This window comes from Lepidochelys kempii, chromosome 4 (genome assembly GCF_965140265.1).
Source record: "Lepidochelys kempii isolate rLepKem1 chromosome 4, rLepKem1.hap2, whole genome shotgun sequence".
Classification (NCBI taxonomy): domain Eukaryota; kingdom Metazoa; phylum Chordata; order Testudines; family Cheloniidae; genus Lepidochelys; species Lepidochelys kempii.
Window position 1 is genome coordinate 28,067,917 of NC_133259.1, and position 23,333 is coordinate 28,091,249.

The window sequence follows — 23,333 nt, forward strand, 5'->3', positions numbered from 1 at the left end:
CACAAGATGGAATTTGTTTTGTCAGTTGGTTTTTTAAAAAAAAACAAACAAACCTCAAAGCTGTGTTAAAAGAACATTATTAAAGTTGCAAATTCAAGCCCTCAAAAGTTAGGAAATGCCAGAATTAAGGTTGTTGGTACAACCTTAATTTGGCCCCCTTGTCCATATGCATCAATTACACGATCACATTTTTTTCCCACGGGACCCCTGGGTGATTCAGTCCACAGGCCTATTTGACCCTGCTCTTGGGATAAATCAAGATTGAGTACTGTTGTCTGTAGGACCTTTGCATCATTAGTTGCAGCAAAATGGAAGATCTATACTGAATAAGACATGGGATTGTAGTAATAGAAGGGACGGTCTCATGTTTAACACGGTTGAATGCTGCTCTGAAGAGTTAGATTCTATCCCTGTTTCTGACACAAAGTTTCTGTGTGGTGGTGAGCAAGTCACTTAAACCAGACTATTCACAGGTGGTCACTAATTGTGTGTTCCTCTTTTTCTAACCCAACTTGAGATCAGGGGCCTGATCTTCAGAAGTGCTGAGTGCTCACATTTACAACAGAAGTAACTGGGAGCTGTGCTTTGAATGTATAAAGTGCTATGTAATGCTAGGTACTCTGAAAAATTGGCTCCTCGTGTCTCAAATTGACATTCAAAATCAGTGGATAATTTTGACCTTCATCTCTGTGCCTCAGTTTCCCATCTGTAAAATGGGAATAACACCACAGTTTACCTCACAGGTGTGTTGCATGGGCAAGCTTAATTACAGCATCCCCTAACTTCTGAGTGCTTGATTTGGAAAGAATAGTGAGGTTGCAATGTATTTTTTGTGTGAAATTTACTAGGTAGATCACTTTGGGAAACTTTAGCTAAACAATGTTATTTAAATGTAAAGTATTATCGCCAAGGCCCTGATCCTGTATTGTGGACTGGACAGGTGTAGCCCAGTGGTGAGTGTGGGTTAGTGGGGGCTTGTCCAGGATTCTGAATTGTTGTGGCCTTCAGATGCTCAGGATGACCATCCCCTGTCAACAGGAAGTAAGTAACCTACTGGTCAGTGTGTGTTCTCCTCTTCTATAGCGCATCCAGAGAGGATACAAGTCTGTCACTGCTACCACTTACAGAGTCTGCTTCTTAAGATCAAACAGTAGAGATGCATGCTATTAGCTTAGGAGAGCCCTTCACATTCAGTCCTGATGCCAGCCAAGAGGGAGGCCATTCCACAAGTAGATCCTTCTTGAAGTCAGTAGCATTCCATGTAGGCAAACGTTTATTCAGGGCCCAGTTTCTGTTTATGGTGCTCACTCATTGAGAAATGATCAAATAGCATATACCGCCATTTATGTCCCTGCAAGTACAGCCTGGACTCCAGACTTTAAAACTGTCTGATGACATGCTGCCTGCTGGGCACTTTGGCCAGTCTAAAATGCAGGGCTTGATTTCATAGAGTTTCTCGTGGCCAGGTTTGAGTTCTTGTGACAGGGTACTATGTGTAGTACCCCAATCACCTGCTTCAGCGCTGGGAAGAGTGCAGGGTTAATTGAAGCCAATTATACGCTTTCTGTTGTGGAATTGTGCATACCTAGTTGATGATCTCTGGGCTAATGAGGTAATCGGATGGAACAGGAAGCAAGGGGAAGCTCAGAAGGGGCACTCAGAGCGTGAGCCTGGGCTGAGGAGTGAAGGTGTCATGGAAGCCTCCTCTCGCTGTAAGCTTGCTTTACACTCTGTTACTTTGTAAAAAAAGAATAAATACACACTGTGGTGAAAGATAATAACCTGGTGTGTGTTTGGGCCCATGCGAGCACACAAACTGACCAGGCAGTGAAGTACACCAGGTAGTGACAGAGGCGCCCAGTGACAGCTCTTATTTTCAAGAAATACATTAAATTCTGCGACCTTTGGGCTCACAGAAGAACCCATGCTCAAAATCACTTGGTCTTCTCTACCCCTTCCTCACGCCACCCCAGCCTTGGTCCACCGTGTCTCTAGATTTCCTTGTGGAGCTGCCCTGCTCTCATGGGTGCATGGTGATACTAGTCATGGTCGACCTCCTGATCAAGATGGTACAATTTGTTTCTTGCCACAAAATCTCTTCTCTCCAGGAAACAGCGTGCCTCTTTTCTAGTTCCACAGTCTGCCAACCAGTAGCGTATCAGACCGAGGCCCACACTTCATCTCCCACTTTTGGCATGAATTTTTTAGTTCCTTAGCGTGGAGCCCACTCAGGCTAACGGGCAGATGGAATGGGTCAGTCAGGTCCTGGAGCAGTATCCCCATTGTTCCCTGAACTACCAACAAGGTGACCCTATGAGGACTTTGCCTACAATAATTCAACCCAGGCCTCAACACGATAGAGCCTGTTCTACATCAGTTATGGCTTCTATCCACGCTTTCACTGAGCCTCACCCACAGGTTTCCCCATACCTGCAGCCATATTAAAAAAGCATAACTTTAGAAGCAGCCAGAAACAAGATTGTGACTCACTGGACTGGAGAAATATGTGACTAACCAGCTTTCCATAGATCACCAACAAGTGCTCTGCAGACCACAATTTGGGATTTGTTGATTTAGAGGCAATTAACATAGGAACCCATGATACCATTTATACACAGCCACTTTTCAGAGTAGGACTACGCTTTGAAGGATGATGGTCAGATGTTCAGATGGTGTAAATTGGCATCGCTCCATTGACTTCCACAGAACTGTAATAATGTATACAAGTTGAGTATCTCGGCCCTGTGTCTCCCAGCAGATGAAAGTAAAGAGATCTGTAATTTAATGTTTTTATGACCCTTCAGCTCGGAGATTCCCCTCATTATTTTTTAAAATCATTATGAGTTCTAATAAGGTTTCTCTTAATTTCCTGTAATTTTTTGCCAGATTATACTGAACATGTGAACTTCTATACTGAACACTCCACTAAACATACTGCATCTTTAATAAACAGTTGAGTGTATCCCTGCTTGTTGTTTAGTACACACCAGTGTAAATATTCTGTCTTTATATGAAAAGTTCATCAAAAGATGAAGCTGCAGAGTGGTGCCAAATAGCGCTTTGTCCAGATGGTGCGCATTCCCTGTGTGCTCCCTCTCCGTTCCTTAAATTCTTAATATTCCTTACCAGGTTATTTCAATATGTTTCCAGCTATGTGCTGTCAAAACAGTTGTTAAATAAATGTATTAAGGGATTTTGTTTTTATTTTACAGTGAAATTACAATGCTCATTATAAGTGCCAGATTAACAGCCCTGGAACCCAATTTTCTCAATTTATCCTCACAACAGGTGCAAGCTTTCCCACAATGCCCAGCAGTGTGCCCCAACTCAGACTTTTGAGGACTGCCTCAAGGGTTGAGGTGATACATTAAGTATCCCTCATTGAGCAGTCATTTGCCTCCTTGCTGAACCGACCAATGAGGGTGCTAATTGTCATCAGTGTCGTTTGTTATGTGGACACCTGGTCCAGCAGGAACTAGAATGAAGCCACAAACTTGTTTCATTTGTGTCTTTAAAGAGCTCTCAGGGGGCAAAGGCTTTTACTATTCTACTTCACCCAACCAGTGACATGCTGTAGTCTGTGTCTCATTACATATCCCTGGAGCCATACAGTCCCCCCAAGTACATGAAAACATTTTAGCATCTAGAAGTAGCTGTCCCTGGGACAAATTTCAAGCCAAAAAGTCAGTAGTGGAACAATATTCCAAAATCTATTCCAGAATAGAGTACAAGTTGCACTCTAGCATCTCATCAAAACCAAATGAATTTGCACCACATGCAGCAACTGGTGGTTGGGTTTTCGGAGAACAGGAATATTCCATATAAGGAACAGGCAGTGTTTACCCAAATGCTGTAAAAATCCCTCATTTCCAGCACCTTAGAGACTCAAGAAACAACAGATTTCTTGTAACTATAGCAATCAGTTCCAGTGTGAGAGATCTCTATTATACTAAGCACTGAGATTGTTTAATGCTCTAGTAGTTTTACTGGCTAGAATGGGGATTTTTTATTCTGCTTGTAAATTGGTATGCTAACTTTATTGGCTAGATTGGTAAACTAAGATTAGATTTTAGATGAGCAAACTTTGGGGCCTTAAGAAATCTACTGAAAAGGTGCAATGGGAGGAAACATTTTTAGGATGCACTACTGTGATTGAAAGCTGAGGAGTCCATCGGACGCAAAAAAGGGTGCAGTTTCATCAGTCCTCTGGGGAAAAAAATATTACTTTGTATTAAATAATTAAATATTAATTGGGCTAGAGAGAGAAAGACACATAACCCTGTGGATAAGGCACTTGCCTGAGAGGTGGGAGACCCCTGTTCAAGTCCTTTGCCTCATCAAGCACAGTGGGGAATGGCCATTTTGGGTAGAGTTAGACATGCTCCAAGCACCCTTAGTGGATTGAGTCCCAGAAGTGAGATAGGCAAGGGGAAGGCCTATCTTGACCAGCTTCAAAGATTGTGCTGGCACTTAAATATTCAGACATCTGCCTCTGGCAGTCAGGTGCATGTCCAGAGGTGAAAACTTAGGTGCCCTGGGAACTTTTACAGTGGAAATTTAGGCACGGAGTGAATTTGAGCATCTACTGAGTTAAACAGCAGCCAAGAGGGAGTTTTGTGAATTGCAATAGCATCTAAATTGGGGACATATGCACCTAAATCTGGGGGTGCAAGTTCCTAAGTCCTTTTGTGGATCTGGGACTAATAGATTCATATCCCAAATAAGACATAATTTTGTTTTCTTTCTGATCCATCTGCAAGTACTGTGTGCCTTTAACTATCTCTCAGCAGAAGTGACCACATGCTAGCAATAATATTTGTGGAGAGGAATAGGAGTAATTTGAAACTAGGAATTGCTGAAACTTCCTATTTTCTCACTTTTTGAACTGCTTTGGTGGGTGTGATGAGGTGTGTACTCCACACAGGCTCTGAAGGGGTTAATGTGGGCCTGAGAGGCCAAATAACATACCTGACAGCACCTGAGAGAGAGGAGAGAGAGAGAGAGAGGCTTAATGGATGACCAAAGCCCAACTGGGACGGGGATGGGTGGTGATTATAAAGGTAGGAAGTTTGTAGCATGAAGAGGCTTAGGGGATTTGGATAGATGTGGCTGGTTCTCTTGCTGGGGCTGAAGTGGAAAGCTGGTCAGGCTAAACTGCTGGTTGGGGAGAGATGGAAGTGATAACAAATGATACTCAAACCAGGCTAGAAAATGTGGATAGGGAAAGCATTGAGGAAGATTGGTTGAAAACAAGGAAAAAGAAAAGGATAGATTCTTTAGAACCAGCAGAAAGAACTGCAAGTGGGAAGACAGGAATGGGACATGGGAGAACATTATATAACAGTAAAAGCCCAAGATAAAGATAGGGTATGTCAATCACCTGATGATTGCTGAATGGTTCAAAAAAGGTGTTGGAGATATAGTAAGATCTGGGAAACTACCTCATGGAGTCTTATTAGTGGAATGCAAAAACAAAGAACAAATAGGAAAGCTCCTTAAGACAAGACAAAGGTGCTAAGAAAGCTAAAAATGAACAGTTAGCTACCTGGATTCCTAACTGAAACAAACAGGGTAGATGCGACAGGTGTCAAAGATTTGGTCACTTAGCAAATAATTGCAAAGGGAAATTAATATGCAGCAAGTGTGGAGGAGACCATTCATATGATAATTATGAGGAAGGGACAGAACAAAAATGTTGTAACTGTGAAGGAAAACACAGCTCAGCATATGGAGAATGTACAGAGGCAAAGTAAGCTAAAGGAATATAAAAAACAACATCATTAACATCTCATATGCAGAAGCTGCTAGGAGACACCTGGAGAGAAAAATAATACCCAGTTGGGGGCAGGGATTTCCAAGCAACAAAATACTGAGAAGAAAGTAATGAGTGACATTGGGGCAAAAGGAGATGATATACTACGTATAGAAAAAGAAATTGCATCTGTGACTGAAGGCATACATGGTACTTCTTTCAGACAGGAAAGAAAACAGAGAAAATGAGACTTATAGTTAAAGCTGCTGAAAAGTAACTATGAACTACCAATTTATCAGAGGAACATCTCCCATACTTTCCTAAGTGAAGGAAGTATTGAAGGTTACAAGAATGGGGGTAACTATTTTTATCTGGAATGCACACAGTCTTATCGCACATGGGCAGGAATTAAAGAAATGTTATGAAATGAAATGAAAACAAAGCCTGATGTACTATGCATAACAGAGGTTTGGCAAATAGAAAAACTAGACTAAAAAAATCCAAGATTTGGCATATATAGACATGCTAGAGAAATAGGAAAGGGTGGGGGTGTCTACACCTTTTGTTAAGGAGAATCTAAACTACCTTGATTTAGAGTTAAAGTTAAATATCAAGTATAATGCTGTTGAGATACTGACACAAAACAGCTCTGCATCTCTCAAACTACATAATGTTTATAACCCCTGCAGAAAACTAGACTATAGAACTGAAAGAATTAACTGCGGATGTTACATGCCCATGTATTATCTGCAGTGATCTGAACAATCCCAACAGATTGTGGGAAAGTTGGAAAAATTATAAGAATGGAAAATGTCCTAGAGCAATTTTTTTGAAGATAATAATTTAGTAATATTACATGGTGGAAAACCTACCAGGTTCACTGCAGCAGACTGAAGCCTTTCTTGCCAAGACCTGGGAATAGTTTCTAGTAACAGAGCAAGCAAATGCATCTAGGAAATTTACAGAGAGGATGAAATGGGTAGTGACCAGTTCCTGACATTCATTAGATATCCAGGAAAAGGAAATACAAAGACAAGACTAATACCCCTCTTGAAACCGAAAAAAAATCAAATTGGAAACTATTTAACATGAGGAACACGTGGGCATGCAGTGTATCAGTGAGGATACTGAGGAATTCTGTAGTAATATTACTAAGGAAATTATAAAGACAGCCAGCCTAGCTATTCCTAGGATACCAACCTTTATAAAAGATAGAAAAGCGTACTGTGGTGGAACAAGGAATGTTTACAGTTAATTAAGGAAAGGAACAAGGCATATAAGAAGCAAAAGCTACACTAAATGGTGAGGACTTAATGACGTATTAAAAAAAGTAAGGTACTTGCACATAGAGCTATAAAAAGGACGAAAAGAAAAAGCTGGAAGAAATCTGCGGGAAAGTAAAGTAAAGATATCAATACATCAGAGGTACACAAACAATTTCAGAAAATGAATGGAATAAGAATAAGAGCAACACAAAGCCTTGCAGTGGAAGGTCATAGAGTAATAAGCTCCAACAAAGAAAAAGCAGAAATTTTGGCCACCATGTTTCAAAAAGTCAGTAATGATGAGGCTCAGGGGATAGAAATTAGGGAAAGGAAAAGAACATTCCTTAATGATAATTATGACATAATGAATAGGTGGGAGGAAGGTGTCAATCTTATTTTAAATGAAAAATTCCGTATTCAGGACCTCCAAAAAGTGATGAAAAGGAGCAAAAGCACTACACGAGGCAAGGACAAAATAAGTTTTGAAATTCTCAAATACTTCATACTAGGTGATGAAAGCCTGAGGATAATACTAAAATTAAACAATAGCATATAGAAGAAAGGGAAAATATCTATCTGGAAACGTGATTATTGTCCCAGTGAAGAAACCAAGCAACATGCACTTTGGGCCTGAGGCATACAGACCAATTACCCTCGCAGCATATATAGGTACAACTATGAAAAAATGATGACAGACACATTAGTAATATGCCTAGAAAGGACTAGGCTCCTAGATGGAACACAAAGTGCGTTCAGAAGAAGTAGGAGTGTGACTGACCACATTGTACTGATAGAGACAGAAACATATAAAAGCTTGAAAACCAGTGAGAACATTGGAACCTTCTTGGACATAGAAAAAGCCTACAATGAAGAGAGGGACTTTGTAAAAAGTGGCAACTATGGGTAATGTAGGAAGAATGTATAGATAGATAAGAGATTTTCTAAGCAAAAGAATATAAAAGACCAGATACCAAAGGCCTTTTCCACCATATATTCCATTACAAATGGAACTCCACAGGGGAGTGTCATTAGCCTAACCCTTATTAAAATCGTAATAAATGACCTATCAAAGGAGACGAGTGCAGGAATAGGCATTACAGTATTTTCTGAGGACTGTGCCATATGGATCAAAAGCAGAAATCTTGAAAATGCCACCAAAAGAATCAACGATGCACTTCAGAGTAGTTTAGAATGGGGAAATAGGTGGGGTTTCAAGTTCTCCATTGATAAAACTAAAGGAATGATCCTCACAACTTGGATTGGAAGATTCAAAAAGAGGTAACATTATATTATATATATGACCAGCAGATAAGTATAGTGGAAAAATTTCTTAGCTGTGATATTTGATAGGGACCATATTACAAATATTATAGATAAGTCCAAAGGGGAGAATCAACTTACTTAAAAGTATATCTGGAACCTCCAGGGGAGCAGATTAAAAAAAACAGTGATAGTGCTAAACAGAGTTCTAAACAGACCTAATATTGAGTGTGGCTACCAGGCCTTCAGGTCAGCATCAAAAACAAATCTGAGAAAACTAAACAGTATCCAAGCACAGGCATTGGGTATAGCATGTGGTGTCTTCATTACTACACTTGTGTGTGAAATGCAGGTAACAGCTAGAGAAATGCCTGTCAATGCCCCTCTGCCATGTACATTGGCCAAACAAGATAGTCTCTACGCAAAAGAATAAATGGACACAAATCAGATGTCAAGAATTATAACATTCAAAAATCAGACGGAGAACACTTCAACCTCCCTGGACACTGAATTACAGACTTAAAAGTGGCAATTCAACAAAAAAACTTCAAAAACAGACTCCAACGAGAAACTGCAGAACTGGAATTAATTTGCAAACTGGACACCATCAAATTAGGCCAATAAAGACTGGGAGTGGATGAGTCATTTCACAAACTAAAAACTATTTCCCCATGCTAATTTTCCCCCGACTGTTACTCACACCTTCTTGTCAACTGTTTGAAATGGGTCACCCTGATTACCACTACAAAAGTGATTTTTCCTCCTGCTGATAATAGCCCACTTTAATTGAGCTGTCTTGTTAGAATTGGTAAGGCAACCCCCATCTTTCCATGTACTCTCTGTGTGTGTGTATATGTATCTTCCTACTGTATTTTCCACTCCATGCATCAAATGAAGTGGGTTTTAGCCCATAAAAGCTTATGCCCAAATAAATTTGTTAGTCTCTAAGGTGCCACAAGTACTCCTCATTGTTTTTACTCTTAGAATGAAGATCCTAGACTTAAGCTTTTGGTCTAAAGCATTAGATGGTAGTGAAGATAACTCTACACTAATATGTACTGTTGGGGATTAACTGGAGACTGGGTAGGACAAAAACTCAAAATTCCTCATGCAAGTAGTGTAAAGAAGTGGGTAAAGGATGTCAATGAAAAGAAGGGCTTAAGAAAGGTCAAACTCTATAGCAAAGGGAAAATACACAATCACTGGAAATCCATCCCCCCCAAGATAGAAATGGAATTATATAATAAACAAAGGAGAAGAATGATAAATGTACAAGATTTAGCAAATAGTGTATCTGTGATACATGGAGACACTATTGTCAAATGTATACTGACAGCTCCAAAGAAGAAGGAATGGGTAGAGCAGGAGCAGCTTTCTGTGTGCCTGTCTTCGGAGTCACGAAAGAGGTAAGGCTAGCTAATTTCATCTGTCTTTATGGCTGAGCTAACAGTGAATGGCAGTCATAGATTCAGGAAGTGAGTCTGCTGCTCCACAAACTCAAGAAGAAGAAGTAGTAGTAGTAAGTGCTGAAGGAGAGAGTCTGCAGTCAGTCTCGGGGGTGGGGGAAGGGGATAAAAGAAATAAAATGTGGTCCAGAGAGACAGGAAGGACTCTGAGGGAGTAGACCTTGGCTGCTAGCTGCAGGGTCCATGAACGGAAACCCAGAGTAGAGGTTCCGCTACCAGCCACCAAGGAAGATGTGGTGAAACCCCCTGAGGTATGAGGTTTAATGACCATGGAGCCCAGAGACAGGCAGATCTGCTCTACAGTCATTGGATTAATGATGGGTTGGATTCTGTTATCCCGGAGGGGATTGACTAAAGCATGACCTGGCCAGAGGACCAAGTTGCAAAAAGAGAGACCACCAAAGTGACCATTGGCAGGGGGTGCCATATGGAAAGACAGCCACTACACCACTTCTGGCCACAAGGAGGAGTTCCTGCAGTGACTAAACCCCTTTACAGAGGGGAACATAAGACCTGATCATCCCCCAGTGAAGTTATTGAAAAGACTCCCATTGACTTCAACAGACTTTGGTTCAAGCCCATACTGCGTAAGGGATTTTGCCTTTACTGTTTGTCCTTTTGGAGTGCCACACTCCCTTTTTCTGCAGCACACACAGAAGATGAGCATGGTGTGCACACACACAAATGCCCTACTCATGACAGGAGAATGAGACTTTTTTATTTTGCTAAAATTTATTTTCTTGATGTGTGTTGACACGATTAGATGTAATTTCCTCCCATTGTAATTAGATGTAATTTCCTCCCATGCAAAAATATGCCATGCACCAGAAAGGAGATCTCAGTCCACTGTGTTTTATTGCAGTTTTTCAGACACTAGCAATGAAGAAGCTATAGCTGTAGATATACATAGAATAATGTTCAAAGCAAATTCATACAGTATCACTTCTCTCCGGGCAAGAAAAATGGGACTCCAAAGCCTAATAAATGTATCCGAAGTTTTAGGCTTAGTTAATTGTTCCATTTTCATAATGAACCTAATATTCCTGAAATGCACTGTGAGAGGTCTTCCAACTTCTAGCATATGTTTACCTACTAATAGAAGCTGCAGAGCAAGAGTTCTTGGAGTGGTTTCTTGCCTAGCAAGTAATTAGCACCCAGCAATTTAATGTCACATTCAAATAATTAATCAATCCACTTGGCTGTTTTCCCCAGTATTCTCTTATTGCTGGGTTTTCCAGCAATAAGAGAATGCTGGGGAAAACAGTCAAGTGAATTGATTAATTAATAGAATTAAACATAACAGTCAGTATAACTCATGACCCCTAACTGTGTCAACCCTCATTCTTCCATATTTCCTGCTTGCTGTTCTCTGTTTACTGACATCCCTTGCTGTATTTTGTCTAATTTAGATTTTAATCTCTCCCAGGTAAGAGACTTGTCAGTTTTATTTTTCTAAATGCTATGCACACCTGGGATGATCTTTAAGTAATAAAATAATTACACTAAGTAAAGCTAAAAATAATTCTGTACATACGTCTATCAATGCTCCATAACACTGATTTGTAACCTACCCCTTCTTTTTCATTCTTGGCCTACTCTTGATCAGATGCAGTCATTGTAGTTAATTGTGTAATTGTTTTATGATGTGACCAGATATTGAGTAAGGATAAGTTTGAAACTAACAAACTTATCCTGATTGGTGACCTAGTTAAAATGTGAATGTTGATATTAAGAAGTAAAATCTTGGTGCATAAATTAACTCATGCTACCATTTAGCCCTGTATCCCAGTGTAGAATTTTTTTCAAATTTTGTGTTTAGTAATTATCAATGTTTCTTAAGCAATGCAGTTCTTGTTATAGGTAGCCTACTAAGACCAGACTCAGTGAAGTTGACAAATAAATGCAACTTGAATAACCCTGATCAAGCTGATTTCAGATGAATGATATCCACCATTTTGTCTCCTTCTGCTGCTTCATGTGTGTATTTTACTGAAAGCGTTGAATAGGTGACATTATGCTGATTTTCTGACTCAGTCACATTCGTCCTCAAGAGCACAATTTCACGAAAGTTTTCAAGGTTGAAATAGTGTAATATTTCCTGCCTGCATCTGCAGAGCCAAAACAATAAGTCTGACATGTGTGAACTGCCCCTTTCATCTTAATCAGGGTCCTGTGGATTCTGTAAATCTGCAACCCTGGCATTTGGCATTTTTCCAAGGCATCATTGCAGTCATGCTTTCAAGTATTTGTTTTCTGTTTTCCTGCTGGAATCTGCTTACATCTGCTTTTTGCTCTCCAGCTTTCCTTACATGGGAGAGTTAATTGGATTATAGTACATACCTAAAAGAATTCCATATATGTTACAGAAATGGAGCTAGTGCATCTAAACAATTTTAACTGTCTTATAACTGGGGGGGAGGAGGAGGGGAGTTAAAAATATAATGTTTCTTTAGAGATCAGGGTAATCTAATCTGAGATTACAAACTCTGAAATGTCTTAATCATAAACATATGGTTAATGCATAATGTGACTGTAGGGCAGAGTTAAGGTTATTTAAGTGCACTATCTGTGCATTTTCATACTTACTATGTTTGTATTTCTTTTTAAATTGAACCTGGAAAACTGAATTTTTAGGGTTTATAATGCTTTGGGGGAGGGGATGATTTCATTCCTGTAATGCATTGTACCCTAAACTAGTGACAAGTACTCTCAATCTTAACTTAACCATTTTGACATAGGTTTTCTCTGGGATATATGTATTTATGTATTGAGTGTAAAGTGTATTGGTTTTTCATTTATAGTTTAAATTGGCTTTCTGGGTTTTTTTTACATTAAGGCATGTGTGGGCATTTATCAGCCATAATATGAATATAAATTGAAAGGGCCATCTATGTAGTATCTTGGAGATTGTTGTAGGTACAGGTTGGATAAATAAGTGTAATGGAAATGCATAGCTTCTTACTTGAATTACCCAAAGCAGAGAGGCTCAGAAAATAGACACCCTGCCTTGGATGGAACTCAAGTATGATATCTTGGCCATCAAAATGAGGGTTTGCTTTACTGATGCCCTTTGCACCTTTTTTTATTCTTCTTTATGTGGGAAAGGACAGAATAATTTCCCCCTGTCACACAAGCAAGCCCTTCCCCGTATAGTAGTTCAACCATATTCCAGAGGTTACAACAAGGGTGGGCAAACTGCGGCCCGAGGGCTGCATCCAGCCCTCCAGATGTTTTAATCCAGCCCTCAAACTCTCACCAGGGAGTGGAGTCGGGGGCTTGCCCCGCTCTGTGCAGCTCCTGAAAGTAGCAACATGTCCCCGCTCCAGCTCCTAGGTGTCAGGGCAGCCAGGGAACTGTGGCCATTGGGAGTTGCAGGGGCAGCGCCTGCGGACGGGGCAGCGCGCAGAGCTGTCTGGCTGCGCCTCCGCATAGGAGCCGGAGGAGGACATGCCGCTGCTTCTTGGAGCTGCTTGAGGTAAGAGCCACCTTGAGCCTGCACCCCTCCTGCGCCCCAGCCCCCTGCCCCAGCCCTGATCCCCCCTCCCATCCTCCAAACCCCTCAGTCCCAGCCCGGAGCACCTTCCTGCACCCCCAACCCTTCATCTCCAGCCCCACCCCAGAGTTCGCACCCCCAGCTGGAGACCCCGCACCCCAACCCCCAATTTTGTGAGAATTCATGGCCCACTTTACAATTTCCATACCTAGATGTGGCCCTTGGGCCAAAATGTTTGCCCACCCTGTATTACAACATATGGGTGGTAGAACAAATTGCTTGATTCATCTCTGTTTGTGACCATTGTATAGCATTATGCTTGTACATCTTTTCAGTCATTCAAAAAATTGGACTAATTTGTTTTCACTTAGTTCTCCCACATGGAGCATTTGTTGCCAGCTGAAATCATTTCAGCAAGATGCAGAGTGGTTTTAATGATTTTACTTTCAACAGCTGGAAGACTAATTCCATTTCTGATTACTCCAGCATTTCAAAGCTCAGCAGAAAACTCAAAGCCTATCAATTAAAGTACTTCCCAATCAGGGATATTGTTGAGAGTACCCATCCTGGACTCACTTCATTTCCCCTATTGATGATTTTGTTAGAAACTCTGCTCTTAATTCTCACACCCCAAGCTATTGATTTAACAATACTGGTAGAAAATAGAGTACAGACGCCTTTTTATGCAGTAGTAATCACAATTTCACCTCTATGTTGTGGTTAGTCTCTTGTCCCCTACTTTAAAAAGGAAAAATCCTTTAAACACCAAGAACCCTATACATACGAATGGGAGAAAAAGCCCACAATAGAGAAAATGCTTCAGCTGGACTAGGTGGGCTTGATGGAGGTAAAGGTCAAAGAGGTGAAATCTAACCCTCTAAACTGAAGCTAGGGATGAGTCTCAATAGGGCCACTTCTAGGGTGGGCAAGCAGGGCAGTCACCCTGAGTGCCAATGTTCAGGGGGCTCCATACTACTCAGCTGGGTTTTTTGTTTTGTTTTTCTCTGCTGGTCATTTTGGTTCATTTGCTTTTTACTCAGCTGCTTGTTTTGAGGGTGGCACCAAAATCCAAAATTTATCCTGGCTGGCAAAACCACTAGGGCCATTCCTGGTCATTGGAAAAGCCTGTGTGTTGATCCAGTTTTTTAGTGTATTCACAACACTGGTGCAGTGTGCTGGAATTACATTCCCAAAAGTATGGAACTTCCGGCCACTCGCTTGGCTTGCTTCCATCAGCACCTTCCTTACCACTCTGTGCAAGGTCGATCTGAAGACCTATCCTGCGGTACAGGGGCACTCCCTTCATGACTTCCACTCCACACACATGTGCAAAGCCTGAGTTCTGAGCTTAAATGGCACTGAGGCCTGGCCTGCTACACTATAAGTAAATGTCCCTAGTAAGAATATATGCCTCTTAGATAATTTCATATGTTTGGTAACATAAATAACCCCACAGTAGCATGTGTAAAACTTTGGGAACAAATTCTATCCCAAAATGCACATGCACAGGTTCTGTTTTCATCTATGGAAATGGTGTGCTTAATGCAAGGACATAATTTGTCACTTTTATTTGGACAAAGATAACTCTGCTCTGGTCCCTCCCCACACTTTATCCTTAGTCTCATTCACAAACAAGGAATTGACATTTTGCTCCTCACAGGGAAAACCTGACAGCAGCAGCAAGAAACTACAATAATTGCATTATTAGTGGGTAAGTCAGAATGTAATGATCAAACATACATAAGAGCATGTTAACTTAAATAGATTAAAATATTATCCAATAAAGTTCACAAAACAAAAATATTAAAGGTTAATGCTAGGAAAAGCCATGTTTTATTCATCTTTGGTATAAGATACCTGAAAAAATAATAACAAAAGAAAGATAAATCAAGATGATGATATATAGCAAAGACAGTTAAACTAGGATACCCAAAAATCTTTACAAAAAAACTTTAAAATCCACTGGGCAAATATATTTGTATTAACATTTAATATTACCTCCCTTTTGGAAAAATTACATGAAGCAAATTATGAGCCTTTACTGAAAAGATTTTTAAAATATTTAATGGCAGAAATGACCATTCTCTGTAAAGTTTGTTTCTTCTTTCAAATCCTTCCACTAGAAATCCCCATAAAGATATTAGAAGTATTGCAATTTTCTATTTTACAACATATTTAGTGTAATAAGATCATCAGGGTTAATTAAAGGAAATGATATAGTGCAGGCGGTATATGTAATAGGCCTTGATAATATTGTAAGATGGGGGCAGTCGTGAACACTAGATGAAGGTAATGAAAGTTCCTTCACTGGAGGCTTCCAAAAGGACGCTGGATAGCCATCTGTCTTGGATGGTTTAGACAAAACAAATCCTGAGTCTTGGGAGGAGGTTAGACTAGATGTCCCTTCTAATCCTGTGATTCTATGACACTAAGATGAAGCAGGAAGATTTCAGTAACCTTTTACGATATATAACGTTCTTATTAAAACACCTGAAACTTACTGAAAAGGGTCTCCATCCATTTTAAAATTCTGGGACTAGATAACGATTCTTCTCTAACAGCAATTCCCCCCCAGGACATACTCATCCCATGTTTAACAAATGTGAAAAAATTAAAACAGTCAACCTGTAAAGAGGAGGGGCAGTAATTAGAGGGAAGAAAAAAACGGACACAGACACTATAAAGAGTTTTCAATACAGATATAATACTAGTATCTAACTGTACACAATTAAAACATTTTATTTCACATTCTTGACAGAGGTAGGCTTTAAGAGACCATTCACCGAGATTTGAAAGGTTATAGCCTCCCAGGGCATAATTTCAAAACTATATAATGACCTTTTATTAAACTTGCTGTAGGAATAACTAAGAAAATAAAAGAATTAAAGTTAGTTTTTTTGGTTAAGGAAATAATATATTTGCTTTATTATTTGTCACTAGTAAGGAAAAGGTCCTAATCAGTAAATAAAAGAAGGTCGTGAGAGTAAGACATATAACCTAGCTATTGCTTGTCGTGTGGGAAGGATGTATGGTTCAAAAAGTAGCTGATAAAATAAACAGCTGCAGTAACAAGATAAAGAAAAACTGTCTTAAAAGGAAACAAGCACAACCCTTCCCACTGTTCTGCTAGTAAGCAAGGAGGGGCGAGGAGATAAGAAAGGAAGGCCTTAGAGGAAGAAAATTGGGTTTTTGCTAAAGTCAGCAGATACAAAGAGAGCCATGAATCTGAAGGTTCTTTGTCAGATCCTATTTGATCATGCTGGAGTTCATAAAGGAATTCATGGTTAAATTAGTCAGGTGGTCTCTAATATTAATAACAACTTCAAATATTAATTATACCAACACTTGCCATAGAAGACAAATGTAATTATATTAATAAGTGGGAAAAGTTTTAGATAAGAGAATTCCCTGTGGTCTTGATTCAAAGCCCACTGATGCCAATGGTAATCTTTCCTTTGTCTTTATTAGTCTTTGGATCTGGCTCCTAGAGCTGTGGTCTCTTATTTGCCATACAGCAGCTCCTCTTTCATATGTGTAACTATAAAAGAAAATAATAAGTGCTATTAAAGTGGTACCTGACAACCTCTCCTTTAATGGAAATCTACAGAGATGAGTCAGACAACTCATGCCTTAAGCTATATTTGGTAGAAAAATTCCTAAGCACAGGAATATTAGTCAATTATCTTAAACTTCATCGTGGACAGAACAAAAGAGAAATTACGCACGGATCTATTAGTAAAACTTTGGGGGCTTACAAATAAAAAGATCTATCCGCTCAATAACAAAAAATTGCTCACACCTTTTGACAGCATCAGATCTGCGTTTTGGCAGTGCTTTGGATGAGAAAGGAGCCCCCTGACAGTATACTGTGTCTTAGAAGAGTATGGGATTGTCTCATAATGGAAAAGCTCCTGGATGATATAAAACGGGAGGAGATTAGATTCTTACAGGTCTGGCTATCAATTTCTAGAATATGAAAATGTTAAGATGAAATAAATAGAGGCCTTGAAAATACCGAAGTATATTGGCTTCATTAGGGGTACTCATGCTTAAAGATAAGCATGTGCTTAAAAGCTTTGCTGCATAGGATCTGATTCTGAAAAGGTGCTGAGTGCCCTCAATTCTAAGGCTACAGGCCCACAATTAAATGCACTATATATGCACTTAAATAGTCCCACTGAAGTCAGTGTGTCTGTTCACATGAGTAAAATTACGCACTTTAAATGTTCGTAGGATGCGGACTCAAATGCTTTATCCTTAGAATTCTATGTGACTACACATTCTTTTTTATATAGTTGTATTACATACGTTATTAATTGGGCACTATGTATTGTGCAGATATCATATGTAAACTGCAGCATTCATTTACTGCATCTTAATTTTGTTTCTGATTAAGAAACCAACTAAATTGTAATTGCCGGTAATTAGGAAAGGACAAACAAACATTAGCAATTGCTATTAATTCATGTTCATTTAGATTGCTTTCTTCTGTGTACTATTATGAATAATAGTACATAGCACTAACATAAATGTTGTCTATCTCCAAAATACTTTAAAAACATGGTTTAATTAATCATCTCAGTTCGCCATGTGAGGCAGCCAACAATTATGCCCTATTTTACAGGTTGGAAAACTAAGGCAGAAACGTTAAATGACCTGTCCAGTGCAATAAACGGAATGTGTGCCAGAGATGGAATTAAAATTCAGGAGTTCCTTGGTTTCAGACAAGTTTTTAAATGTTGCACTACACCTTTCACTCTTGGGTCCAAATTCCGATCTCTCAATGTTAATTCTATTGACTTCAGTGGAGCAATTCCATTCACATCAATGGAACTCAATATGTGCACCAGTTTAACTGAGCTCCAAAACAGGCCCATGATGTTTAGCAATTGTAAACATTGTAATACAAATTATGTCGCTAATGTGACAATGTGTCTATTTATTATTTACTATTATTATTTTCTAACATACCCTTTACCATAATATGTGGGCACTCTGTGGCTGGCTAAAATCATGTCTCTCTATGCAACAAAACAACTTTGCAAATTAGTAGTAAAATGACATATCTACAAAAAAGGGTTAAAAGAAAAATCAGATTAAAAAAGATTAAATATAGACATGTACAAAAAGTTTTTCTTCTCCACAGAGTTTCATAGGAAAGATCTGGGTATTTTTGTAGTCAGTAGCTGTGTTGTCGAGTGCAAGCTAAATCCAAACACACGCAGACGTACGGTTTTAAAACTCTGTTATTAGGAGAGCTGCAGTACTAACAGCTTGTGCACTCTTAATAGTTCTTGTGGCAGATTAACTAGTAGTGGTGCTAAGGTTTTCAGGTCGCAAAATTACAGCGGTCTTAAAGAGGACAAATAATCCCTTCTCAATGCTTTACAAAGGTGCTCTTCCTTCCAGCAAAGGCTAACGAAGGAATCCATAGGTGGGTTTTTTTGTCATAACAAGCACAGTTACTACACACCTATGGACATTCTTCATTGGTCATCCTCCCTTACTCTGGTCACAATTAAAAGATTCCTTGCCCATTTGTGTTCAGGGGGTCTGCTTTTCAAAAGCTTTTAACAGGCTGCTATGATCTGGAATCCTTTCATTATAAACAGGCTTCCTGTTCCTTTTGTGATTTTGTGCAACTTTTTCCACTATGAAGAACTAGCTTTTCTTTTCTGGTCTCTCTGAATGAACCTGAATGGAAGGCAGAATACATGTTTCTTCCTGGTACTGTCTTTTCTCTCTGTTACTGGCAAAGCACATCCAGACATCCTCCAATAGAAGTTGTTGGTTTTTTCCCCCTGTGTGTTTTGCTCTTCACTTGCACTGAGTCTATGCACATTTCAGACCTTTTTACTCTTCTCTTTGGTAAATATCTAGATTTGTTCCTGCACCTTCTTGTGCTTGCAAAAGAGTTCATTCTTTGGACTTCAACTACTTGAAGCTGATTCTGCTTTGTCATTGAGTCTTCCAACTACTCTATATCACTTTGGCATCCAATTTCCTTTGCACAGCATCCTTTTTTGTGCATTCTTCTTTCACATAAGCACATTCCAGAAATGCTTCTATTATACATTGAGAGAGTTTTTTTTCTCTTCCAGCTTACTTTCAAAGGTCCAAAATTACCTTGCAGGACACTGAAGTTCTGATAAGCATTGAGCTATCTCCTTATTGTGTAATTGTGACCAACTTCCTAACATTTTTTATTTTGTTGCAGTGTTTCAGCAAAAGACCACCAGAACTCAGAGTGATAATGAGAAGATGTACTATGCTTTCAGGAAGCAAGGTGTGGAACCTCATTTTGCTATTGTAATGGTCTTGATGATCCTTAATATGACTGAGAGTTTTGCTCTGGCTTGATTTTTTTCTTGGATGATTTAATATCTTTTTTTCCTACCAAGATGATCTAAATCCCCAATAGTTCTTCAGCTTTTAAAAATCAATTCAAATAAATAAGAATTATTATTTTAACAAAGCAAATCAGTGAGGAGCTTTATGAAAGCTTTTTGGAAAGATATGAAAAAGCAAAAATGGCTTTGCACTTTTCTGTCAGCTTTCGCTATAATGATTAAAACTAAAAAAAGGAGGAACTGGGTGGCTCATATGTATGCTGTGCACCAGTTCTAACCTTCCTGAGTCAATAGCAATTTACCAGAGCTTATCTCATGGCTGCTTTGTGACCCATGTAAAATGAGTTGCTGGTCCCAGCCCAATTGCTATTTGAGAAGAGTCCATATCACTAAATTGCCACTGCAAGTGGCATTAATTGGTATCCTAGCATAACTAGCATTATTGTTAAATGAATGAACATGGAGTTGAGACTGAATTATCCTTCCAGGAAATAGCCCCTCTAGGTCAGGATTAGGACATATTAGTTGAAGCAGAGTAGGGAAGCTGCATTACAGTTGTCTGTCCAGTGAATAAACAGAGAACGCCTCTTGCCAGTGCTGTTAGTGTCACTTTTTGCAAGCACTAAATTCATTTTAAAAAAAAAGTGTTGAAATATAGAAAGTTTCTGGGTAATGATTAAATAACTGCAATGTTTAGTAATGGAACATTGCTAGTGTAATCCCTACAAAGTTATTCCCCTAAGAAGTTTTAGGTTTGATTTTTTTCCCACTGCCTGGCGTCCGGTATAGTCATTTGCACTCTCTTAGAACAAATGTAAATTATTATCAGAGATGCAAAGTGGTGGAGATTCATGGCCAGTGTATACTGGTACTTGATATTCTTGAAAAAGAGCAGAATGGGGCTCAATAATGACTTTTTTCCTCTTCATCAAGGTATATTTCCCTTTGCACAGCTGGTCATCCCTCATGTAGAATAAAAGGATGTCATGCAGGCACAGTAAGGAATCAGGCATAATCAATTAAAAGCTTACATGTAGGTAAAGACAAATACTATGGCTCCAATTCGGAGATTCAGCCTAGCTGCATTCTGTGTAGGAGCTGAGGAGAGGAGAGCAGCAGTGGCATTATGCCACCTTTTTTAGTTCCCTGATTCTGGGGCTGACAGAGAGCTGTTTCAGTATCCCTCAAAAAATCAAAGCAGCCTCTGGGCTGCGTTAACCTACTCCCAGCTGCCTTTGCCCCCAGGCAACCATTCCAATAGCTGAGAATACTAAGAATGTATGGGCTAAACTGTGAGGGTGGCAGCACAGAGTTCCATATTACTTCTCTTCAACTGCACACCTGCATAAGGATTAGTTAGAACCTAGTCCGATGAGGCTACGTAGAAATTAAAAGATTCCTCTTTGACCCTGCATATTTTCTGATTATTATAGTTGAGTGCATTATATGAAAATTCAAAACAGCTTCTAACCTACTCTCAGCACAAGCTATTGGGAAATATGATATGTGAATCTGGGGGGAGAGGAAAATGGATATTGATGGGAATTTGGGGAGTGAGGAAAATGGATATTAATTGGAATTTGGGATTTTCCACTCCTATCTCCAAGTAATGTCATGGTTTATAAAGCAAATAACTTGGCACTGATATAATATGTCTACATATGATATAAATGGCTCTTGGCCACAATGGTCAGGGATGCAACCCTAAAGCTCTGCCTGCCAGAAGCCAGGAATGGAATACAGGGGTGGATCACTCCATAATTGCCTTGTTCTGTACACTCTCCCTGAAGCTCTTGTACAGGCTACGATTGGAGACAGGATACTGGGCAAAATGAACCATCGTCTGACCCAATATGGCAGCTCTTTTATGTCAGGACTCCCTTTTGAATTCTGTGGAATTTCATAATTAGTTAATGGTACGGCACTATCTCAAAAGAGGAGTTGCTACATAAACTTAATTTAACGAAGAGTGAACCAATCAGGCAAATGGCAATGAGTTTGAAAGTTTTATTCACCAGGACACACTACTTCACACAATTTCAAAAGAACAGTAGCAAATAGCTCATTGCATGTTTCTCTATAGAGCTTGGCTGTAAACACGGTTAAGATGGTAAAGATTAATTGCCATCTCCTTACAGATTTGCTGCTCACATGCTCTTGCTCAAAATGAGCTTTCATTGAAAAGAAAAACAGTTTTAAAAATGATTTAACCATCTGTGCCTTTTTTAAACTCCTTTTTATACTTGATAACTACAGACAGAGTTCGAACGGACACTTCCACCTATACCACTTTGAGACACAGCATCCCTTCTGGACAGGAAGAACTGATCCTTTTGCAGGAAAAGGTGAAGAAGGGGACAATTACTGTGGATGAAGCACTTGAGAAATTTAAACAATGGCAGAATGAAAAAAGCAGTTTAGAAGTCACACAGCAGGTATACTTCTGAAGGATTATGTTTGCTTGTAGGACATTTTGTCCAAGAGTTTCAAAAATAGGTACCTAAATTTGGAGTCCTAAATCCATACTTAGGCATCCAAATAAGTGTACATCTATACTGCAGCTGTGATTCCCAGCCCTGGCAGACAGACTTGCACGAGCTCTGCTCAAGCTAGTGCACTATCAATGGCAGCGTGGATGTCGCAGTGCAGATGCGACTTGGGCTAGCCACACAAGTTCAGACCCAGGAGTTCAGCAGGCATAGACTCAGGCAGCTAGCCTCAGCCCCTGCCTATGCTATAACCTCCACACTGCTATTTTTAGCATACTAGCTCGAGCAGAGCTAACACAAGTCTGTCTGTCCACACTGGGAATCTGGCCACCCAGCTGTGGTATAGACATACCCAGGGGCCCTGATTTTCAAAAGCGTTGTGCACCCAGCAGCTGATTTCAGCGAGAACAAGTGGGTTCTCAGCATTTAATTTCGGTTGCGTATTTTGGTACCTAACTATGTATTTAGAACATAGTTTTTGCACCGTTTTGTTTTGTTTTTTTAAATCTTGTTGTTTTGATCATCTATGAAAGCTGTGTAACATCTATGAAAAATGATTATCTTTGAATTCTTCACCATACACCTTATCTCACTGAATAAGCTGAACCCTTCTCAATTACACACAAAATGTATAGAGCCAGCTAATGGAAGTTCTACCATTTCAGATATATAGGACGTATATACATTGCATAGGTTTTACACAGGTTTCAAACCGCTTGCATGCAGAATTACATGCTACAGTCTGGTATATACATATAGGGATCATCATATTCCCACCCACCACTAAAATGGAACCACTTTTATATTGCAACAAACAAATCCATTATGCTGGCAGTAGCCCCACCAGCAATTATCAGAAGTACAAAAAAAAAAGTGAAGTGAAGAATAGGATATCTTCCAGATTCCTAGACCATGATTCTACTACTGTATCAGTATTCATGCTGAATAATATTTTATTCTGTGAGTAGCCCCATTAAAATGCCTCTTTCAGTTTGCAGTTCACAAGTAATACATGGGCTGAAATTTGTTCACCCTAAACATTGGTTTTAAACAAAAAATAAATATTTAAGAATCAATATGTCTTTGCAGACAATCAGTGGGATTACTTGCGTAGTAAGATGCTACTTATCATGAATAAGGATGGTAGGATCAGGCCCTAAAGGATCTTTCTTCTAGCACCTTATTTCTCAATTGGCTAGAAAATGACTACCTCTTATTATGGCTACAAAGACTGATGCAGACTGTTTCAATCTATTTG

General features: G+C 39.5%; 1 protein-coding gene across 3 annotated transcripts in view; it reads left to right on the forward strand.

The window, feature by feature from the left end:
* BANK1 (B cell scaffold protein with ankyrin repeats 1) overlaps positions 1-23,333 on the forward strand; it is a 298,816-nt gene that overhangs the window by 254,472 nt on the left and 21,011 nt on the right. For all 3 annotated transcript variants that reach the window (XM_073340798.1, XM_073340800.1, XM_073340799.1), the window contains 2 exons: positions 19,454-19,522; positions 21,843-22,021. In XM_073340798.1, the coding sequence (XP_073196899.1) occupies positions 19,454-19,522; positions 21,843-22,021 (248 nt within the window). The remainder of the gene's footprint in view (positions 1-19,453; positions 19,523-21,842; positions 22,022-23,333) is intronic.